The sequence below is a fragment of the Dipodomys spectabilis genome, unplaced genomic scaffold, assembly GCF_019054845.1.
Source record: "Dipodomys spectabilis isolate Male_0828 unplaced genomic scaffold, ASM1905484v1 ptg000002l, whole genome shotgun sequence".
Classification (NCBI taxonomy): Eukaryota; Metazoa; Chordata; class Mammalia; order Rodentia; family Heteromyidae; genus Dipodomys; species Dipodomys spectabilis.
The window spans coordinates 36902918-36927941 of NW_024870679.1; the positions used below are offsets into that span (position 1 = coordinate 36902918).

Consider the following 25024-nt stretch of genomic DNA (forward strand, 5'->3'; position numbering starts at 1 on the left):
ATCTTGCTCGTGTCACCCCTTCGGCCACTGTTTCTCCTTATTTTACCATCCATACTTTGAGATAACTGCATCCTTCACCAGGAACCAAGCATGGATTCTGTTGATTATTTTATAACTAAATAATTTTCAATTGGAAGAGATGGAAACGTTACTCTATTCTTAGAGAGTAAAGAAGGTAGAAATGTCTAGTTTTATTACTCAATTTATGCTTCTATATTTCATAAAGAACCAGTGTATAAATTTGGGGTCAGTTAAGCCAGTTACATCATTTTTGTAAATACATTGCACGTTGCATGGTGCTTTTAAAGGAATGGGCAGGAATCCAAACCAGATGACAATTACTCACATCTAATGCTGGTGTAGAAAGAAGGACGTGGGTAGACTGGGCTACATCAGCAGCATGCAGGCTGTTATGATAGGCCACGTCAGAATGGTAATGGTCTTCCAAAGTCATCATGTAGGTCACAAATGTGTCAGATGAGATTTTGAAAGTCTTTAGGAGGTCTCTTTCCTATGTAATAAAATGGATTAGAACATGAATATGTGGATTACAAAAATGTAGCAAGATTAAGTGGCAACCTAAACTAGAATGGGAAAAACAAATCCCTTACAAGGAGTTATCCATTTGGATAATCAACATCATCTCATGTTACTCACTTGGAATATGGCATACATGATGCATGTCAGGGGCCGATTATGTGAATATCCAGCCACATTGAAGATGTTAAGGCCCCATTTGTTCAGGTCTTCCAACTCCTACAAAAAATAAAGAGGAATTTAGGAATAAGGATAAATATTTTTTGTAAGTTTACAAAATTTTTGTAAGTTTTTTTTTTATATTAATTGGCTACCTAAGTCTATATAGAGTACTATAATTAGAGTGTTCTAATATCTGAAAATAACTCAGGTGGAATAACTCAGGTGGTTTGGGATCTTTTTATGCAATAATTATAAATGTATATCTATTTATAAATATAGTTGCTAACCTATATTTGCTTTGCATCCTTCCTCAAACAATGTTGCCTGAGTGAATAGAGATTACGCTGGTCCCATTTCCCCATCACTCCCCCTGCTACTTACTGGCCTATCAGTGGCAGGTAGAAAACAATGTCAAGGAAACGCCCCTGTCCTTTGGTTATTATCATTGACGTCAGATCAGGGAGACTGAGCTACCAGAACGTGCAGAAATCAACCCCAGTTTAAGAATGACCAAGAGAAACCTGGAAGAAACATCATTCAGGCCTGTGTTGTGGGATCAGTCTAAGATTATCTGATTGAAGGAACAATTTATTCCATTCTGAGTAACTTCTCAGAGGCCTGGCTGGGTGTTTAATCAATTCAGAAGGCCTCACCGAATGTTGTTTGCTCAGAGGAAGCTCATTTCATTGTCTCACAAAGCAATGAAAACTTCAGCAGTGATTCTGTACCGCCTCTTGAGGACAGATGCATTCTGTCTGCATTTGCCTCTACTACTGGAGTCATTGCTTCACTCAGGAGTCATTACTCTCCTGATCTGTTTATTTCTCTAGCACTGCCAATCAGTGTAGATTTTCCCTCTGGCCCTCTGGCACAGAGTTCTGACAACATCTCCAGGGATAATTCAGATTTCTCCTCCTGGATTTCCTTTGGATGTCCTAGAGTTCTTTCATCAGGATGCTCCAGGCATAAGGAGCTATCCATCACCAAACCCAATTCAGGACCCAAAGTAAAGTCTTTGATATAGAAGAAAGATTGCCCCAGCATTGGACAAATAATGACAAAGCAAAAGTGACCCATATATATGTCTAAATGGTAAACAAGCTTCGTATGCTGCAGAGGGCTGTGCACCTCCAGGCCTAGCTCATACAAACCTTGGCCAGGTGATCTTCATTTTCTGTGTTGACTCCAAAGCGCGAGATGCTTGTGTTGTTTAAACTTGAACTGTGCATCAGCTTCTTGACTCCACTTATCTGAGTCATGAGCTGCTGCTTCTTCTTTTTCTCTCTGTCTTTCTGGGTGGGAGATGGGATTTCCACATCATTCTGCTTGTCTGCAACAAAGGAATGTTTGGTTTTTCAAATCACATTTGTGCCAGTGAACATACACAGCAATATTCAAAACAGCTCAGACAATGTGTAATAGCCTTTAAATTGTATAAAGGACTTGTACAATGCAACATCACTGGATCTTGGATAACCTTGTGGAGTGGTGAAAAAAATAAGACTTGTTGCTCCATGCTATTGCCAAGTAAACTGAGGCTCAGAGTAGTTAAGTAAATTGTCCAGGAAGTGACTGACATAGTACTCGAGCCCAGTTTCCTGTTCTTAGTGAATTTAGGAGAATTATACAACACATTTTTGAGGTGAAAAATATTAATACTTACATGTGGATTTTGCATTAAGGTGACTAACTTATATTGCAACAAAAACGTTCATAGGTTGAAGCAAGATTAATGAAAATAAGCTCTGCTGATACATTTTCATTCATTCTTTAAAAATGATTTTAGCTGATTCAGTTTAAATGAGCAATATATGCTAAAAAAAATAAAAGATTCATCTGGACTGATAGCTCACTCTTTTAAACTTAGCTACTCAAGGGGCTTGAAGTTCAAAGCCAGCCCAGGCAGAAAAGTCCTCAAGACTATGTTTTCAATCATCTAACAAAAAAGCTAGACTAAAAGTGTGGCTCAGGTTGTAGGGCACTAGCCACAATTAAAAAGGACAAGTAAAAGCCTGAAGTCCTGAGTTCAATCCCCAGTACTGGCAAGAAAAAGGAAGGAGGAGGAAGAGGAAGAGAAGGAGGAGGAGGAGAAGGAGGAGGAGGAGGAAGGAAGGAAGGAATTTAGAAAGGAGGAGGAGAGGGAAGAGGTAGAGGAGGAAGAGGAGGAGGAGGAGGAGGAGAACTATTTTAAAACACTGATTAGTTAACATTTGAGGTTTAGAGGAAGACTATAATTTCATTTTTATTTTATACATTGTATATGTTAACTCTACTAATAGATAATAGGGCATCTCATTTGTAATAGGCATCACACTTAATAACACATTTATGCTTACTAAATATTTATAATAATGGCATTTAATATTTAAATTTTTTGCCACACAGAAATAGCAGAACTAGGATTAGTGAAAATGTCTGTCTACCTGTTTACAGAAGTTCCCTCCTTTATTGAAAATGCCTGTAAACAAATACTCTATTTGATTTCATAGGGATACATCCTGAGTACTGACAGATGCAGTAACTCTTTCAGGCCACAAGGATGCTAGTGAGTATGCAGCAGCAATGACTGTTTCAATTGCTTTATTGAACTAAAATGGGACTCCATGGTTGAAAGAGTTAATGTGGCTTTCACAAAGGCTGACATTGATCTCTGCTTGTTACAGTGAAAATGAGTACAAAGGTAAGTTCTCCATTTGAGAAGGACATGTTCGCAGTTGATATGCTGGGAGATGGACCATAGCTTTTATACTCTTCTAGATGTCAGCATAGTCCATAGTCACATGTTCTCCTCAGGGACTTTTGCCCTGGTAGTCACTCCAGCCAAGCTGAGCAACTATGGTGAAACAGGACTAGCTTTCTGTGCACATTGCCACCTGCCCGTGGGGCTGAGGCAGAGGTATTCCCCTTCCCTGGCCATCTCTGTGTGATCTCTAGGTTTCTACAAGCTTGTAGACGGTGCCTTTTTGTTAGGGAAGAAGTTTAGTCATCTCAATTAGTTTAGGGATTTCCAACTTAATCAGGAGCACGCAGGAAATTTTCAAAAAAAATGTACAGGCTTCACCCAGCCTCACTGAACTAGTTTTTTGTTTGTTTGTATTTTTGTTTTTGTTTTTGGTGTTGTTTTTTTTTAATTCCCCCGTGCTTTGGATGATCAGGCATTCCCAGACAGGTCTAGGAATCGATAACAATCCCACACTCTCATTTTTTCAGATGAAGTCAGCAACTTTGCCAAGCTCAAAGAACAATTTATTTAACAGATATTTATTCTGCAATTACTTTGTTCCAGACATGGTGATTTAATAATAAGAAGGCCTTGAGGTTCCCATTAAAAATCTCTTTCCTGCCACATAGTCTCTGGCATGAAAACTGTACAGTATATGATTTTTGAAATTACTTTTCTTCCCGTCACTTCACTACTAAACAATGACTACTTTTTTCCAAGATAAAAGGGCATTCTAAACCACTAATCTTCACATTTGGGTAAAGAGGCTGATGGATTCCCTTGTATTGCTAACAGATAGAACCAGCTCTGGTGGGACCGGCAGCTTGTCCTCTTTGTTTAATTAAAGATGGCCTGCAACAGGGAGTAATTGAGCTGAACCCTTGCTGCATCTGGAACATTGCAAGAAAGAAGCCCCGCTGTTCTCCTGCAGACCCAGGAAAACTGTTAGGCTTCCATACTTAGAATTTCCTCTATTTAGAGTTTCCACTATTAAATGCTTAGCCAGCACAGTATGGAAATAACTGAAACACAAATCCAAAGAATGATGGGGAACACTTAGCTGATTTGCATTTATACAATGCTCAGAATGCATCAGGGAAATAGTTGACCAGTGTGAAGTAAAAAGAAAATAGCTACAAGAGCTGGTTGCCTTCAATTATCTTAATGCATAACCTGAGGCATGTTGCTTATTTGATTCCAACATCATTTAATTATGAAAATCCCTCAATGCTTTCCTTCATATTTTTAGATTATTTAAAATGAGCTCTAGGTATTAAAATGTTAGGTATGGGGTTTTAAGAGATGGCCTTTTTTCTGTGAAAATCTTTACTAATTTGTAATGTAGCATCTAGAACTCTTATTTCTGCTGTCTATACTTTTTCCTGAAATTGGATACTTTAATATCCATTTGTCCAAGTAGTCTAGAGCCCATTGTCAATAACTGCCTGGATTGGTAAATAACCTGTTATCTGTCTTTCTGTATGTCCACTATATATGTTTTTGATTGTCAAAATGAAAATCTGGCCTTGATCACAAAAGAGGCAGAGGCAGATGCCCAAGAGTTTAATGGGTTTTACCATCACATACCACCACCACCACCCCCTTCTAATGATAATAGTATGTAAAGATTAAGATTTATATAATCATGCAGCAGTGGTACTCACTAGATACCACGTTGAAAATGAACTGTACAACTTGTGGGTGGGGATGGGAAGGAAAAAATTGGGAGAGCAGGGGAAGGGGTTACATTGCCCAAAAAGAAATGGACTCTTTACCAGACATCTAACTGCAATCCCTCTGTACATTACTTTTATAATAATTTAAAAAATAAAAAAAAGATTCATAGAACTGTTCTCCACAATTTGTTCTTGATAACTTTGTGAATAATGAGAATCCAGACAAATAACTTTCCTTAGATGTACCTAAATTGAAAATGGAATATTGAAGATGAAGAGACGTTTTTATCAGCTTCTAATGCTGATAAAATGATCAATTAGTATGGTAAGCTATTCTCATTGTCATTGGAAAGCAGCTATTAGAAGAGACTACCAATGAGAAGGACTACTTCAGTCTAGTACTGAACGATGAAGGACTCAAACACTCTATGGAGCTTTACCTCTAATAGGGAGAATCTCTTCTACCAAGCAGAAAAGCCTTGGAGTTTTAAAAAGTAATGTGTATGAAAATCAAAATGAGTTCATGCACTTTTGATTTTACTCTTCTCAGCTGTTGTCAATAATCTAGAAAATATTTCTAAAATGATCCCCAGCCTCTGGAAATAAACTGAGTGTCACACAAAACAAGGTCCATTTGAAATGGTCAGTGGAAGATTTCTGGGTTCAAAAGGGATAAAGGGGATCAGCAAAGTAACAGTAAGGTTTTCTGTTCCATTAGATTCTAGCCACCTCTGTGAGAGGCGATGCATAAAAATTCTTCTTTGTTCTCAGACAAAGGTTGATGCAGCTGCAGCTGGAGATCCTGGGTGCTGCAGACACCTGCATATCCAAACAGTTCCAAAGCACCTGTGAATGTGCCTGGTGATCACAGACTGTACAGTAATGCACTGGTTTTGTACTGAACTGCTGGAAGAGAAAGCTGATTGATCTGCTGGTAGTGAGGACTATTTTGAAGTTCAAAAAATGGGATTGATTTTTAAAATAAAATGAGAAGAGGTATGTGCTTCCTTCTGCATTAAGGCAAATGTTCGTTGATTAATGATGCTCAGCTGTTAGAATGGGTCTTTTCCCTCGAAAATGGGGTTGTGCAAATAAGCATACTTCAGCAGTCGCTGCAAGTCAGCAGCATCAGAATCTAAATGCATCCTGTGCACTTTGAAGTGCATATGTGTGCAGATTCTGTATTATTACATTAAAATAGTCAAAATATTTTTTGTGCAATAGAATTGCCTTTACCTGAGCTCAGAAGTCCCTACTAATCAAACAAGACACATGGCAGTATTTGAGGATCATTTGTGCAACCTTATTTGTCAATATCATGTGTTAAGTGCTAGTAATGTAGCATTGGAGAATAATAGCTAACTAACCAGATGGGGAAGACAATGACTATGCTTAAAGAAGACTAAGTCAGAGATATGAAAATACCCTCCCCCACTCAGGTATCTTTAAGAAATAACTTACATTATTGCCCAAGTTTATTCTCAGAGAGCCAGTATAAAATTATTACCCAAGCATATCCTTTGAAAAACACCTCAGAATATATTTTTCAAAGCTCACTTATTGAAGGAATTGAAAGAATAGTGTGTCAGAGGAGTTAATGGAGTGATTGCTAGGGTTTCGGTGAATGTACCTCCCTGATACTTCACAGGTCTTGGAAAAGATGGAAATGAGCAGGTCGATAATTGGGGAACCTGTAGTCAGATAAATGTAATCATCCGCTAATAACCTTCTGTCTTGAATGGCACTTATCATTCTTTTTTTTAACATCATCTTATAAATCAACTATTTTTTTTCCTTATAGACTGACTTTTGTTGTTATTTTCAATGGATTTGGTATGCTATGTTTAACCTCATTCCAAATCTTAAATGGCATGGCCTTAATGGGTTGCCAAAATTGATTTTGACCAAGTTCAGTTATGAGATAAGATTCCCCCACTCCCTCCAGTTAATACCTTACCTAAGAAAGTATTTGAAATGTATTCAGACACTTGGTTCCCTGATCGGCTCATCTCTGAGAGGTGTGTCAGCTCCCGGTTCAGCATTCTTTTGAACTGTTTATGAAAGGAAAAAAATGTATTAACCATCTAAAACAGAGGAAATGATCACTTTAAATATTTCCAACTTTACTTTCTAGGAACCAAAAGACTGTATGAGCAAATTCTACGTAGATAGATGATATTGATCCTGTAAAATATAATAGCTTTTTAATTTGAAATTATTCCAGTCTCCTGGGGTAAGGGAGTGGGGGAGGGAAGATGGAGATGTTCTTAAGATTTCTTACAATTAACATCTGATTTTTTTTTTAAAAATAAACCCAGGAAAAGGAATTTCAATTTCTGAAGAGGTCAAAATAATTTTCCTTGAAAACATAACTACTTTTAAAATGGAAAATTATAAAAGAAATCCAAAAGATAATTTAAACTGATAACCTTATTCAGTGATGGAGATTAACTGAAAAGTTAAAGGGAAAATGACAGAAAATAAAAGCATCCTTTAAAAATAAATTTGAGTAAGAACAGGGTTTAAATATGTCACACAAATTTAAATGCAATGTCTGTATAACTCCTTAATAATAACAGTAAAATTAAGTTTTAAATTTTTAATGCATTATATCATTGCATGCCTCATTTCACAAAAGCAAGCCCCAATGGGTTAAATGAATTCACAAACGGAATCATCACAAATGGCTTTTACTTCATAGATCACATATAGATGTAAAGGCTTCACTTTCTTATCAAAGACACATAGCAATCAAATTAACCCACCTTGATGTAACCCCAAGACACAGATAACAAATAGTTTGCCTCAGGCATTTTGGATGCTGTTCTGGTCACAATCCACAAATCCCTTTGAAAGAATTCAGTTCTGAGAGAGCAATCCCCAAAAGGAGGGGCAGGAAAGCCCTGCTGTTTCCAGTGGCAGAAGAATCCAAATTTACAAAAGACAAGCCTCCAAAATTTAAAGCATTTCCTATTTCAAACAAAGCCCGTCTTCACACTCCATTCTCGCAAGAAGCCTATGCTCCCTGATTATTGCTGGCAGAAATGAGTAATGAAATCAGGAATTGCACGAAGGAGCAAGAGCCTGTCCAAATGCATTCATCTGGCTGGCTTGCAGCACTCATCAATCATGAAGAGTCCTGGTGGCTGAAGGGATTTCCACCCTAGATGAGTCCTCCTTAGCTGAACTCTGTAATGAAGCAGCGATTCTCCTTTCCCTGGGAGTTGCCAGACAGGGGAAACACAGCCATCTTTTAAAAGGGAGAAGATTAAAATGGAGGAAGCCCCATGAATATTTAAGTAAAGCTGCACCCTCCTCCCTTTCACTTAGGTATTCCTTAACCCTCTCCCTGCATGGCAGACCAGCTCTGCAGACGCTGCCTTTGCAGAGCTCAGACGCTCATTACTGCTGCAAAGAGAGGGTGTCTGTGATTCATTTACTTTCTGAGCATTGTTTAAAAATTGAAAACGGTTAGAACTCTATAGCTGTTTTCAGACTAAGCTTCCAGTATGTAAGACTTTTTTCTTTTCATTTTTTGTAACTAGCTTTGTGGAGGATTATTTGCTCACCAGCGATGCTGATTGCATTTAGCTTACTTTCACAATGAAATGAAAGGGGATGGAATTGATTGATTTCATTTGAAGAGTGCTTCATATGTAATGTGCCATTTTCTGAACTCCAGCTCATTAATATGCATACTAGACTGAATTTGAGCAATAGATTAAACTCATTTAACCTTTCCTGTGGGATCCAGACTATCTTAGGAAATATAACAGTATCTTGTGCTGAATAAATGATGAACTTTTTGGAGTTAGGAGTAACCACGCTTACTTGACGTTTTAATGTTATATATTCTAATTTATATTCAAAATAGGAATTAAATTTTGATTTTAGTTTTTTGTCTTAGTGACCTAGGGCATGTTGAAATGTCATTCCTTTTTGGTAGGTTCCCCTGCCACCTTCCTTGTCAACATTACACAGAAGGAAAGGCTGGGATTAGTTTCCTGCTGTAATAAGATTCATACTCAGAGCTCTCCCACTCTTCCTTCCTCCCTTGTAACCACATCCCTACCCTTCCAGGAGTTGATGTACAGCATGCTGAATGGACAGCAAAGCACCATGGCAACAACTTGAACTTGTAATTGGTTCTCTTGACTGGGAGGTAGCTTCCTTCCAAATGAGCATCCTACATCTCACAATAGCTTCACTTCAGGCATCCAAGCCCTGGGTCACGACATTGCCTGTGCCCAGAAGACCTGGCCTTTTGAGGTGAAGCCAATGCAAATCAGTGCTGGCTCACTGCACTATACATTATTCTCAGAGAGGCACAATTGCTCTCTTTCTGTATAACATTGTGTGTGTGTGTGTGTGTGTGTGTGTGTGTGTGTGTGTGTGTGTTTTCCCATGACAACATTTGCTGGTAACAGTAACCAGGCATCACTGAATTGATTTTCTCAGCCAGTGTATTTTACTTATTGAATCCCTTGTAGTTTTGAACTCCACATGAATTGCATAAATTCCAAGTTAGTTATTTTTATAGATAAAATTGCTCTGTCACAATGGCCTTTTCAATACTCAAGAAGACTATGAAGCTAGGAAGGATAGTTTTATAAACTCTGCTGAATATTAGCAAAGAAGCCAACTTCACTTGAGTTGTTATAAAACTACCTCCTCACAAAGCTTGGAGATAAATTTCTTCCATATTTTTTCTTTTTTTGCACACTAGACTTAGCCAAACATAACATTCAAGGAATTATCCCCTTGTTGGTTCTTTGGATATCTCCAAACTGCTTAGAAAAATTTTTGGAATTAATCAGGCTTGAATTAGTTCTATAATTCTGTTTTATCACTTTCAACTAACATATATTGATTACCTAAAATGGCCAATGAAGGTATCCATGCAACGAAAAAATATGAACAGAAATTCTTTTTAGGCTTTGAATTAGTGTTTACTTTAGTGCAAACATTTTAATCTATTAGGGCACATTGGTCAACCACCATAGTCAACAGCCTGGAGATCATGGGAATGGTTCTTTATTAGCCATATTTGCCCCTCAGCTGACTCAATAAAGGCTAGAATGAGCAAAATATTTTTCTGTGTATGTTTTCCTATAGCTGCTCCTTGCCTCAGAACTTTGTCAGGATGCATCATCCATCAGTCCCAACTGAGAGTGATGACTTTCAACTACAGGATTCAGAATAAACCACACTCTTCATCTTTGTATCCTTACAGAAAGGGTCAGTGTGCTCATGGAAGTAGCTAAGAGATGAATGCCATCTCCCTCTTTCTCAAGCTTAAATCAACTCTCCTATAAGCCTTTTGCTAAAAGCATGGCAATATTATTAAAAAAAACAAAGACATTTTAAGGCAACCATAAAACACACATGATGAAGTACGCAAACGGAAGTTATTCAGTGTCAGAAACCAGCTCAGTCCTTTAAATGTTGCTTAGCAACCACCACTGGTTTTCCTCCTCCATAAGGGAGGGCCCAACCACATTGACTAAGGCAATCATTGCTCTCATCAAAAAACACTTAAGAAGGGTCCACTTATGTTGTGCTCTGTACAAACTAAGGAAAGCAGATATGGATTTCAGGGAGCAGACTTATTCTAGTAAGATAAAGTCCAATTAGTAAGATTAGTAGATTAGTACTGTACCCTGTGACTAGCTACCTCAAGGACAGGCACAGCTATATTTTTAAGGCTGATGGTTGAGGAGACAGTTGGAAATATCAGCATAGCTGGACTTTCAATGTCTGGCTCCAAACTAAGAGTTGTTTCTGGTGAACTAGAAGCAGCCACACTGTAATAGATGACCTCAACTTTCATTCTTAGTTCTAGTTAATGTCTTGGTAAGTCACTTCCCCTCTCTTGATGTGAAATAAGAGTGATGCATGAATTCAGGATCTCAGTCGCTCAGCCTAAACTTTTATGACTTTATGATAAATTGTGTGGTAGCCTCCAACAGTTTAGATTCAGTATTTACTAGCAACTAGTGTTTACCAGGAAATAAAATTTTGTACACTACTGAGTAAAACAGCAAAAAATAAGACATGCTTCAGTCTGTGAGAATAAGTCACTAAGAGAGGAAAGGAGGTATTTATCATGTCTCAGAGTTTTATAGCCTAAGACTCTTGGAGTCTCCCTGTCTACTTATCAAGTTAGATGTTTAGTCTAGATACAAAGGTAAAACCACTCCTGAATAAAAAGCTTTGTCCAGAGAAGTTACTGGGTTGAAAAGGAATGCACATTTGTTACTTCATCAATCACAGGAGAGATATCCACAAACAGGAGTGCACTATTTCAAAGATCAATGTGTCTCTACTGTCTAATGTACACAGATCTTATTTTTCTTTAAGAATCTGCTTTCATAAGAAAACCCTGCTTAAAGTCTACCTAGAAATAATGTCCCTAGGGAAAATGGCCAAAGCCCCTTTCCAACACAGACAAGCAAAGTTTGTGAATGAACCCTTATAACACAAATTCCCCCAACACCTCCAGCAGTAGATTTGCAAACACTGCTAAGAAATTGCAGTTACTTTTTGAAAAGAGAAGGCACCATTTTCTGTATAAATAATTGAAGGCTATTTTCCTAGAATATACCTTCTCTATGAAATCATCTATGATTTTTTAATAGCTTTCCTTTCCTAGTGAGAAGTTATGGGGAAAACATAGAATAACTAGCAATAGTAGATAGAAATTCAATTACACTTGACACAAACATATTTTAAAGGACTAATTGAAGGCCTGGTCAAAGATTCACAAGCATGCTAGGCACTATCATAGTTATGAAATCTTTATTAAATCACATAAGGGAAATGGACCAAAAGGGTTTTGGAATCTTCAGAAATAAGATATGATAATTTTATGTTTTTCATGCTAAAGAAAGTAAGAATAGAGATAATACAAGTTGCTAACATCAAACACATCTAAGCTACTTCTAAAAGTAATCCAGGTTTGTCTGGGGTTGAATCTTAGACTATCAAAAAAATACTTATTATTATCCTTTACAAGTATTTCCATTTCCTTATTAATAGTATAATATTATTTTTCTCATGGATGAGTAGAATTCCATTGTGTACATATATTCATCCATTGAGGGGCATCTGGGCTGGTTCCCTATCTCAATTATGGTAAATAACACTAAAATGAACAAGGTTGTGCTGGTAGCTTTAATATGCCTGGCTTCCTCATTTGTTGTAGCTAGAATGTGTCTATAAATCTACAAATAAACACACAGGGGGGTAAGTGAAGTATTCCAAATGAATTGACAAGTGTAATAAACTCTATGGAGAATACAAATAGTATAATTCGTTAAAAGACAAGCCAAAGCCCAACAATATAAGAGCCAAAAAATGTGTACTTGCAAAAGGGGAGGGTAGGGCCAGGAGGAGAGGGGTAGAGAACAAAGCAGGGAAAATACAGGCAAAAATTCGCTGTGTATACCAAAGAATTGAGAAATTCAAGAGAAGGGGTGGATTGAAGCAGGGATGAAGAAGTTGAAGTGATGACACAGATCAGATTCATTGTACACATAAACTGCTTTGTTAAAAAGCAAAAAAAAAAAAAAAAAGAGATCAGTATATAATGTAAAATTAAGTAATGGAAGGGATGGGAGGGTGGGAAGGGTGGTGATGATCAAGATGCTCTGTATTCATAAACTGCTTCATTGAATGGCAATTCTTTAGTACAACTACTTCAAGATAATAAAAAGGAAATACACCATTAAAAAGGTTCTGTAATTATATATAAAAACTAAGAATAAAATGGCTAGATTATACTTTAAACACACAAACACACACACACACACACACACACACAGACTACTAAGGACAGGTAAAGCTAGCACTTTCTGATAACCTCCCGATGAAGTCAGAGAAAACTGTAAGGTCAGGGGAAAAAAAGAGGTGCCAAAGAGAGGAAGACAGCCCCAGTGGTTAGTCCTGTGGGTAGCTGTCTACGCATGAGCCCAGCTGTGAGACAGGCGCCTTATTGTGTGGGATCTTCCTGTTTTTGCAGTATGAAACAACTGCCGAAGTCATTAAAGTCACAATGACTTTTTTAGGGACTAACTTTTGACTCATATTTTATACTTTGTTAGTCATAACTTTATAAGAATTCCCGGGTATCAGGGAAGCGACAGGACTGAAACTCCTCTCTTGAAATCAAAGAATGTTAGTAGTGACAGAAAAGAGTCACAGCTGGATAACATAGTTCAGTGAGAAGTGATTGCATGCAGAGCTTGCCCTGGCTTTGCTTTGGCACTAATTAAATCTATACTCTCGGTTAAGATTCATTGACTTCTTTAGTTGTGGGCTCCAACTTTTCAGTTGTAAAGTACTTAATATCTGAAGTTCCTTTTTAACATTAAAAATTGTGTCTGCTGTCTGCTGGTGGCTTGTGCCTATAAGCTATTAAGGATGATGCTCCTAGTTGGAAGCCAATACGGATACGAAACCTCACAAGACTCTTTTCTCCACTTAACCACCAAAAAGCTGGAAGTGGCTATGGTTCAAGTGGAAGAATGTTAGCTTTGAGCACACAAGCTCAGAGACACCTACTAATCCCTTAGTTTAAACTCCAGGACTGGCACCATAAATAAATAAATAAATAAACAAATAAATAAATAGATAACTGTGTCTTCCAGGGGAAGTGATGAAGATCCAAAGATGTAGATGTTAACTCTTAAGCACCTACATTTTCCTTTGCATATATGATTTAAATGAAGAAAGATACCAAACAAGGATGTAATTGGCTTTTTCAAAATTCCAATTTCCACAGTTCTTAACATTTCAAATCATCTGATATCAGGTATCTAACCTCTCCCTTCTTTTCTCTCTTTCTCTGCTTAAAACAATGTACAGGGGCTGGGAATGTGGCTTAGTGGTAGAATACTTGCCTAGCATGCATGCATGAAGCCCTGGGTTCCATTCCTCAGTACCACATAAACAGAAAAAAGCCAGAAGTGGCACTGTGGTTCAAGTGATAAAGTACTAGCCTTGAGCAAAAGAGGCTCAGGGACAGTGCCCAGGCCCTGAGTTCAAGCCCCCGGACTGGCAAAACCCAAACCCAAAACCAAAACAACTTGATGCAGTTTTTTTTTGTTAATGGGTTTGTCTTATTGGAGAGGCAAGTGAAGTTCAATTGGGTGAGATGATAACCAGGTAATAGGAAAAATGGACATACCCAATGTCAATTAATATCTACTATATCAGACTATGGTTCTTGATGGGACATTGAAGCAAATGAATTCTGCTGGTGCCAAGCTCTGGGACACCAAAGTGATCATGTTTACTATCCAGGTGCCAAACCAGGAAGAAAGAAATTCTCCTAAACACATTGGTTGAATAATTTCCTAACTGCCCAGTGACACAATAATCCATGATAGGTATGTAATGAGAAACAAGAAAACCCTAGGAGGGTGGTACAGTGGTAGAATGCTTTTTGAACATTTTTCAGGCTTTGGGTTCCAGCCTCAGCACCTCTTCCCCCACATACACAGGATAAAAAGGAAAAATAAACATGAATATGTGTACTGTAATTCTGCAACAGTATATTGCCATTTATGATGAAGCAAAACTAGAACAAATTCTACTTGCTGGCTAAAGGACAAGAATTTTCTCTAGTGACATAGAAAAGCAAAGCAGAGACTAATCATTAGTGCTTTCCTATATAGTCCTACAAAAAAATCAAAAGAATATGCTCACAGCTACCAGGCATCTTGAGATGAAGAACTGAGTAGCACCCCCAAATCTGTGGCTATTCCTATCTCTCTCTCTCTCTCTCTCTCTCTCTCTCTCTCTCTCTCTCTCTCTCTATCGGTCCATCCATCTACTATCTACCTATTCTTGTAGCTGTTCATTTTTACTTAGAATTTCTGAAGTCCTTTTGAGAGACATGACATACATTATTAAAATCTGAAAAAATTATCTTTCCTAGACCCATACGCATGTTTATAGAAATTTTTCATCACTCAACTTTCTCTTCCCATGAAAATTGCTAATATGATGTGTCTAAATTGACAAACAACATAACTATTTATGCCTAAAACTGACACATACATTGCATTTTATATTTAATATTTATGAGCTCTATAAAATATTTGTTATATATTTTTTATTATATAGTTACATTTTCGCATTTATAGTCTTGCTAGATTTAACTGATAAAATTCAGGACACCCAGTTAAATTTGAAATGTGATTTCAGTTTTCTAATATATGTGTTTCAGGTATTCCATGTCCAAGTATCTCATAAAGAGCAGCAAAGCTACAACACTCATCATAATATATCTGGTATAGAACAACTACATAGGTTTAGAAATTTTTAAACTCTGAATTTTTAACTTTTTTTTTTGTCAGTTATGGGCTTGGGCAGGGACACACTGAGCTCTTTTGCTCAAGGCTAGCACTCTACCGCCTTGAGGCATAGCTCCACTTCTGGCTTTTGAGTGGTTAATTGGAGATAAAAGTCTCATGGGAACTTTTCTGCCTGAGCTGGCTTTGAACCACAAACCTCCTATTTCAGCCTTATGGGCAGCTAAGATTGCAGGTGTGAGTCACCAGTGCCCAGTTTCAAATTTACTTTTGTTAGAGGCCCTTCCTGCTTTGAGAAACATACGATCTATAACTGTTCCCACAAATTTACAATCTTATTTTATGTTCTTTGTCACTTCTCTTTAATCTGTTAATAGACAGGCACATAGACAAAAATATTTTTGACAATTTTGGGTTGTTGACCTGATAATTAACTATAACATGTTGCTTTTTCAACAGATGGCTAAAATCATTGTAGCTACTGAGAAAAACAAAAGATTCAAACAAGGTACATTATTTTTTTGGTTTTGTTTTGTTTTTCAGTTTAAGCTTTTATAGGTTTTTATATGTAGGCATAAAGGCTAATATCCAACCGCAAATTTCAGAGTCAGTTCTAAGGTGACAACATACTACCAGGATTCCAATATAAAAGGTTTCTTTGCAAACATTTTACAGTCAGAAGCTCTACAACTTAGAAGATTTATTTAAAAAACAAAACAAAACACTGGAAATCATGGATCTGACTCATGTACCATCCAATCTATTGTTTTCTGGCTAGTGGTAAACCAGAAAAGTGCCCAAGATTTTCATTCTTAAGGTGAAAGCAATTATACAGAACAGGAAAGCCACCACCCACACATTCCATGTTACCCACAAATATTGTTACAGGTTTTCTGAAGAATTTATTTCCTCTGTTTCAGGCATCTAAATAACATCTCCTGCATTGATATAAATCCTAAACTTTCCAAGATGTTTGCTGCTATAAAAAAAATCTACCTTTGGCAGTGGCGTGGTGGCTCAAGTGGTAGAGCACTAGCCTTGAGTTGAAGACCTCAGGGACCATGTCCAGGCCCAGAGTTCAAGCCCCATGCCTGACAAAACAAAACAAAAAACAAAAAACTACCCTAACTTGATTTTGAGATAACTACTCTATCCCTCTAAGGACACTATGTGGCATGTATAGTGTTTAGTATTAGGTACATGGATTTCAGTTAGTGACGTTCACAGGTTCCTTGAGGTTAAAAAAAAAAAAAAAGGATGCTTCAGAGCTGCCTTAGGAATCCTTGCTTCTGGATTAACATTTCATCAGGGCTGGGGAAGAATCTAGTAATTTTACACTCTGGCATTTATCAAATAAATAAATAAAAACCCGGAGCTACACAGACCTATCTTTTTCTTCCCTCAAACATGCATCTTACCAGTTTTCGTACTTTGCTAATCCTCATTTTAGACTACACAAATGGAAACTGAGAAGAATTTGCCACAGATTGAAGGTCTGAACATATGTTTAAACTACAAAGAATAAAACTTCCCCAGTAATTTATCCTATTTTCAAAGAGCTAGCTATACTGCATGCTTTCCTATTAGAGTTACTACAATTTAGAAGAGATGGATGCATAACAACAATTCTCCCCAAGATGCAAGAGTTTGGAGGGGGCGGCTCATGGGAGGAGGATGAAAGCAATTTTATAGAGGACTACCAAGCTACTACATGAAGAACAGGCTTGCCTTGCTACTGGGCTCTATTAACTCAAAAGAAACCCTAAAAACAATAGTAACATCAGGATCACATGGTGAGAAGCAACTGAATATTTATCTACCTAACTCTGGAAAGAAACTCCTATACTGCCATGTAGTCTGAAAAACTGTCCAAATCCTTGAGTCTCTCGGGTACTTTCTCTGTTTTTAAAAAAGGGAGGGTAGAAAATATTCATGTAAAATTATTGACAAGTGCTCTTTATCCCATGAGATAGGTTTCACTTGGATCTGTGTTGTGTTTTTGAATTTGAGGTTTCTGAATGTATTCCTCCTCATTTTGGTTTTACATCTGGGTGGAGGTTCCAGTGGGTTCTTTGACATCTAACTCTTTTCATTGTTGACAGGTGCTAGCTCCAGAATTCCCAATGTGTGTGTGATGCAGTGCCTTGTCATATAGATTACATGACACATCACTTACTCAGAGAAGTTCAGACTTGCTTGTTGGGCATTTAGATTATTCAGCAGACCAAGGAGTGTAAACCAGAATTGCCAGAAAGGCAGATGAAGCATGTCAAATGAAGAAGACCATATTTAAAATGGTTAATGTTGATGCTATACCATCTGGAAGCCTATTCAACCAAGTTATTGGTAACTCTAGCCATTCATGCTTTCTTCATTTAATCATTTTCCATAATTTAAGATACTTTAGAACTCGTCAAGCATTGATCAAAGACACAAATAACCACAGATTGTCTGTCAGAAGGAAAACTGTACCAAGTACATATTTTGCTTAGATTTGCCCAGTTGAGATTAATCTGGTAATAGGTATTAATTTATTGACAAGGGCTAAAAGAAGTGACAGTGTGCATGTTAAGATAAAAAGCATGGCTGAACCATGGGAAGTGATCAAGCTGTTCTCTTCCAGATACAGCAGATATGGAGAATGGTTGAGTTTTAGATTCAACACCCACTGATAAGTATGCCCTGGGTGGTTATACAACAGATACCGCAAACCTTAGGTTCATGTTCACAGGATATAGACTTTCTGGGAGAAAAGTAAACCAAACAGTCCCAAACCCAACCAACCAACTAACCTAACAGACAAAGAAGCAAACAGAAACATGTTTCACATTGGCATTCATAAGGAAGGACCCATTTGTCTCTAACAACTGTTGTTACCCAACTTTGAACGTAGGAGAAGGCTCAGGAGCAAACATTCACTCTATTATATTGTACATGTTTATTACTCTTCATTCATTCATATCTGTTACCACCTGAGAGTACTTTGAGGGGTCACTACAAACCAAATGGGGGAGGGTCCTCATAACCTAAAAATTAGACAAAAACTAGATTTATACATAGCAAGTACCTATGTAGAACAACAGGAAACCGGAATGCTAAGTTCCAATAGATTTTCTACAGTGTGTCGTCTTTGAAACAATTAAAATAAGTTAAATGCTGTGAGTACAATGATGAATCTAATAGACACAATTCATGTCCCTCATAACTTCACAATGTAATGAAGGAGAGGAGTAAAAACCCAAATCACTTTACATCATGATACCAAAAAGCTGCTGATTAGGATGATTAGAGAAAGTCTCTCAAAAGAGAGCATCTGACTAGGGCTGAAAATGAAGAAAAAGCCTGGGTTAACTGACCTCTGGCTTCAAAATGTGGTGGTTCTATATTTTAACAAATAGTTGAAGAACAAGGATACAAGAATATACAAAATATACAGAGAAATAATGAATCAAGGGGAGCACATAGTCATTATATTCATTGTGTAGCACATAAAGCTATGTGACTTGAGGGTAGGGAAGGGAGGAAAAGTAATGGGGGGAAGGACAATGGAAGGAGTGACATTGATCACTCATAATCTGATTTATGGAATTGTAAGCTCTTTTTACAACTACTTAATAAAATTTAAGAAAAATTTTAGAAGATATAGAAGAACAATAATATAAGAACGGTATACATTTCCTGAAGGTTTTCCTTTAACATCTAACTTTAAATATTTAGAAACAAAGACAACAATATTTTAATCTAAGCCTCAAGATTTAGTAATCAAAGGGCTTGCACAAATCGGTTATCTATATTGATTCTTGCTTTTACATCTAATTATAGGATATAATAAAAATTCCCTCATATTGAGTAGCCTTTGAAAATATAAGAAGTACTGTGTATGTGGGAAAGGACTCTTTGGGTATATTTTATTACTATGCTATCCAGAATCTAACATCAGAATAACGAATTGCCATACACTTAAAGAGAATGACTCTGCATTCAGTGCTCCTTCCTTGAACAACAAGACTTGTTGTGAGCAAGAAAAATTTTAAATTGAAAAATGGGCCTTAGAAATCTCTCTTGCCTAGTAACCAATGTTCCTTGAAGCAGATACAAAGTTTTCTGGGAAACATAGTTCTGGATAATGTGACTAGATTTGTAAAGCTGGGATCAAAATTCCTTTTCAACAAAGAAAAAAAAATCTTTCTTGAATTCCTTCTAAAGAAAACTATGCACAAAATAGAGTTCATATTTTAGTAATTTTAGCTCAAGGTAAATACCCTGCCTGAAAAAGATAATGTATTCTTATCTAGGAGTTCATATTTTTGTTTATTTTTGGCAGTTTCATGTTAGTACACTGTTAAGAACTCTACACAGTCTTTCTTTAAGAGAAATGTATGGTCCCTTTTTAGTTTGCAAATGTTATAATGTTTAAGTCTTCAAATATACAAAGGATGATTAATCCAAGAGTGTTTTAAATCAATTCTAATAAAAATATATTTTTCTAAAGTTAAATGATACTGACCCTTAAATCCTTAAAAAATAATACTTGTAAATCCTAATGATTCATGTTCAGAGAGGTTCCCATGCAATGAATAAGACAGATGCAAATAATCTTTGTGCAACCAGATCTTGAGTGTTAAAACATAGCAGGGAAAAGTTCAATGGCAGCTCATCCTGTTAAGAACACAAATAATGTGCTGGCCTGGCCAAGAAACACATACCCATTGCATCAGTAAATATAGATACGTCTAAATCATCTGACTCAATTACAGCATGGAGGCAGCAGTAACAACCACAATGAGCAAGGCAGGGACACAGTCAGGTAGGGCACTGTGCTTTACTAGCCTGGCAAATGAGTAGTAACTGATTTATGTATGGGGTCCATAGAGGGAATTGGAGTCCATTTCATGAGTGACCCATCTGCTCTCTAGTGGCTCATAATCAAAGATATTTGCAAAAGAATACTGGAAATACACACTATATTTGGATAGTCTAAAGATGTTCAATAAGTTAAATTTTTAGCAAATGATAAAAAGAGATCCATCTTCAGCACCATGTTGAGTATAACCCTGAGTTCATTCCTTGAGCTAGAACTGGTTAAAAGGAAGATAAGCTGGGAGCTACAATCTGGAAGAAAACATAAATACAATTTCAGAAAATGAAATGTTAGGAAGGACATTAACTGATAGGATAAGTGAGAGAATGGTCTGTTGAAGTTTGGTATAGGTAGGGCTTCAAAAGACAAAACCAAGATCACACCAGGATAGATAGGTTCATAGGGCAGAACCTAATTGTTAATTTGAGCAATCAGGATATTGTTTAGGTATTGAAGTTACAAAAGAGGCATAAAGGCCAGTGTTGCTCCATTCTTGAAGGATAATAAAACTCTTATGATACTACTAAGTCATATTTTCAATAGACTTTTCTGACATCAGGATTAGAGAGAAAGCTGGAAATCCACCATTTTAATCCACTTCAGTGAGTAAAAAATTTAGTATATTTTTTTCATGTGTTTCTATTCTTCTCTTATACTAAAATATTCTGGCTCTTAAATGTTTTCCCTCAGTGGAGACTCCTTTTAAATCATTCTTATTTATTTATTTATTTATTTTTTTTGTTGGTCGTGGGGCTTGAACTCTGGGCCTGAGCGCTGTCCCTCAGCTCTTCAGCTCAAGGCGAGTGCTCTACCACTTGAGCTACAGCGCTACTTCCAGTTTTCTGGTGGTTTATTGGAGATAGGAGTCTCACGGTCTCTCCTGCCTGGGCTGGCTTTGAACCGCGATCCTCAGATCTCAGCCTCCTGAGTAGCTAGGATTACAGGCGTGAGCCACCAGCGCCCGGCATAAAACATTTTTAAATTCAAATCTTTGCTTTCTTATTTTAAAAGCCAAAATGTCAAATTTGAATCAGGCATTTTTTTTTCTAATTTCTTATGTCACATGCTAAGAAAAATTTTTCTTACTTTGTCCTACATTGCAATATAAATAATGATTAAAAATGGGTAGATAACTCAAAGTGTTAAATTTAGAATGTTAATGATCTTTTAGGCATGGAATATTTTCCCTTAATAAATATTATACTACCACAATCAATTCTCCATAAGTCATTTTCTCATTACTTTTCCAGGCATCTCTTCATTTTAAGTAATTAGATCAATAGATTATTATTATTTATAATTTATTGAGAAATATTTGTGGTATCTGACTCAAAGGTCTCCACACTAAATAAACAGTAAAACTACAGCTGCCTAAATATATAAAACATGTCTCTCTATGCTGTAAATGAGGCTTGTTTGATTACAAATGCATAGGGCCATGAGTTCCATTTCTATTGTTTCTCTATAGGCAGCTTTTCAAACCATTGATCCCAACTCCAGTAGGATATTGGTAATATGACTCAAGAATCAGGAAATCAGTGGTGTTGTGAGGGCTTCACATTGATCCTCTGAGCAAAACCAAAAAACATTGTAGGGTATAGAAAGAGGATCAAGCTGAGATACCAGCTTGATTTCAACTGCCCAAACAAATAGCCTTGCTAAATGGTAGAATGAATCTATGACTTAATTACTATTTCTTTTTACCAGTGTGTGTGTGGGGGGGGGGGGGGGGGACTTTTCCAATTTATAATCTTCAGGTTCAGAGAGAGGAAAGGAAGAAGCAGAATGAAGTTAAGAGCAGTTACAGTAACCACAGTTTTACTACTTATACCCTGGCACTAGGATTAGTGAGAAAAACAATGATCCAGAGTTTAAAAATATTTATGCCCTTTAAAAATATTTATGCCCATTTAACCCTATTTGTAGGAATTGCAGCTAACCTAAGAAAATAAACTCGGGCTGGGAAGGTGGCTCCGTGGTAGAGCACTTGCCTTGCATGCATGAGGCCCTGGGTTCGATTCCTCAGCACCACATAAGCAAAAAGAAAAAAGCCGGAAGTGGTGCTGTGGCTCAAGTGGTAGAGCGCTAGCCTTGAGCTGAAGAGCTGAGGAGCAGTGCCCAGGCCCAGAGTACCCCACGACCTGACACCCTCCCTTTCCCCCCCACAAAAAAGAAAATAACCTCAAGGCCGGGTGCCAGTGGCTTATGCCTGTAATCCTAGCTATTCAGGAGGCTGAGATCTGAGAACTGCGATTCAAAGTCAGCCCGGGCAGGAAAGTCAGTGAAACTCTTATCTCCAATAAACCACCAGAAAACTGGACATGGCATTGTAGCTCAAGTGGTAGAGCGCTTGCCTTGAGCTGAAGAGCTGAGGGACAGTGCTCAGGCCCAGAGTTCAAGCCCCATGACCAACCCTCCCCCCAAAAATCTAAGGCATCATTTTAATGGAAGATGAAACTGTTCACTTTGGTTATCTTAGAAGACAAAAATTTGTATGTCTATCAAGAAACTCGAATGATAGAGGCAGATACTCTAGTTTCATTTGTATAATTGCTTAAGGTTATAACATTGGGCAATACATTCACTGTAGGCAAAAAGAGAGGGGAGCATGGCCCGTTAAGATGTTTTGATAATTAATTTACTATTTACTCTATTTTGAATAAAAATTTTCAAGATGAAAGTGAACCTAGGCATGAAGATGAATTTTACCTTAATTAGTTTGCTAAACTGTAGTCTCCAGGCAATTTAGGTTTCCAAAATGATCCTTATTAAAATTCTCAGTCATCCTCAGAGGGGAAATTGTGACTGATGAGCAGTACTGCATGGCTTATAGCTTTAAAATCTACTGCATGAAGAGGAAAAGATTATCAAGGGCTTCCCAAACCAAGAGACAAAAGAAACAGGAGTTTTACTGTCTTCATCATTTCTAAATAACTTGACAGTCCTTTCTTTGTGGAAGCACTTGGCTACTTTAAAGTAAATCAAACAAAGGAAGTTACAGTAAAGTCTCCAAGAGACTAAACAGTTTGGCACCAGTGGAGGAAAATATCACATACCAAAGGAGGCTGGCAGGTCCCTGGAAAAGAGCTGAAGGGAAGAATGGGAAGGGAAGCAGGAAGGCCATTGGCACAATGCCTTCAGAGAGTGACACCTACTGAATGTGGCACAAGTGTCCTAGGAGGTCTTCAGATTTGTAAGTCATGCCTCCCAGATGGCTATGCTAACCCCACTTACTGAGCCTCCGATTATTTACAAGTTAAATGTTTTGTATGAGAAGTACAACAGCAAACTCTACCCTTGGATTGTGTGAGTGATCTTTTAGAGTATGTTCCAATAACACACACACACACACACACACACACACACAGGAAGCATAAGCAAATAGAAACCAAATGTTTCTTCTGCTAATGTACGATAATTCTATTTTTCATGAGTAATGTTTTCAAGATTAGGGTTCAGATTTGATTATCTGTACATATTTATCTATTTTGCCTACAGGAAAGTGAGACTTTTCTTAAAATGACTTACTAGATATTGAGACTTATAGTGCTTCTTTATCAGGTTGTCAGATTGCCACCACGAAAGAAAGGTAACTTCCCTCATTTCATTCTTTCTTGTGTTTGAGAGATTTCCTCATTTAGGAACTTCTGAGGGAGTTAACAGAAAAACTGGCCTAAGTGGTTCTCCTATTGGGCTAAGTAGAATTAGCCTTGAGTGAAGCAAGTTGTCCTAGGTATGCCAATGTAGAAATACTTAAATCAAGCAAAATAGATTACAAATCAGATTTATCACAGTATACCAGGCAACAACCAAAGTTTTTACTTGGATGTTTTGAGAAGGCCAGAACTTAAAATACTGAACTACATTCAATAATTAAACTATTTTGTCATAGAAAGAGTAGTTAAAATAATGACAGCTGAGGAATGAATAGCTGAATACTTTCTCTTATCTTTGTTTTGAAGATAAGGAACTTACTTATATTAGTAGATGCTGTTTACCAAAAGTTGAGCTAGAAGTGATTAGCAGCTGGCTTGCAGGCCTAGAATGTGGTAGTTACATATTAGAATTCTGAATCAGACTTAATCAATGATGGATAGATGTCCCACCAAACGCTACAAAATTCAATGTAGGATTATCAAATACCTCTAATTATTTTTCCTTCCATTTCTTTGGGATCACTGATGGTGAGTCAGATGTCCCTTGGTACAAATCTTGGCTCTTCTCCTCTTTAATTTTTTCCTGGGGACCAACCCAGGGCATCATGCATGTTAGACTAGTGTTCTACCACTCATCCTCAAGAAAACTCTTTTCTGTCTCTCTGTCTCTGTCTCTACCTTTGTGTCTCTGTGTCTGTCCCTGTCTATCCCTTTCCTTCCCTTCCTCCCCATATTTCTCCTTACTATCTTTTCCTTCCTTCCTTCCTTCCTTCCTTCCTTCCTTCCTTCCTTCCTTCCTTCCTTCCTTCCTTTCTCTTTCATTCCCTCTTTTTTCTCTTTCTCCCATTCTTTTGTCTTTGAGCCTTTGTTTTCCCTCTCCTTCTCTATGTCTCTGTCTTTCTCTCTCTCTTTCTCAGTAGTGTCAAGGATTAACCATAAGCTTCAACCATAAGCTTCAACCAATTAGTTATACTCCCAACTGTGAGTGGCACTTTTATTTATTTAGTCTGGGCAAATGATTTCTACTCTCTAAGCTTCAGTTTACTCATCTGTATAACAGGGTAACTAATAATATCTATTTCAGAATCAATACC

The 25024-nt window shown here is 37.3% G+C and overlaps 1 protein-coding gene across 2 annotated transcripts in view; it reads right to left on the reverse strand.

Moving 5' to 3' along the window:
- Window positions 1-25024, reverse strand: part of Pde4b (phosphodiesterase 4B) — a 354760-nt gene that overhangs the window by 10921 nt on the left and 318815 nt on the right. For both annotated transcript variants that reach the window (XM_042676846.1, XM_042676856.1), the window contains 4 exons: window positions 7055-7148; window positions 1851-2029; window positions 658-756; window positions 347-511 (listed from right to left, as the gene is read on the reverse strand). In XM_042676846.1, the coding sequence (XP_042532780.1) occupies window positions 347-511; window positions 658-756; window positions 1851-2029; window positions 7055-7148 (537 nt within the window). The remainder of the gene's footprint in view (window positions 1-346; window positions 512-657; window positions 757-1850; window positions 2030-7054; window positions 7149-25024) is intronic.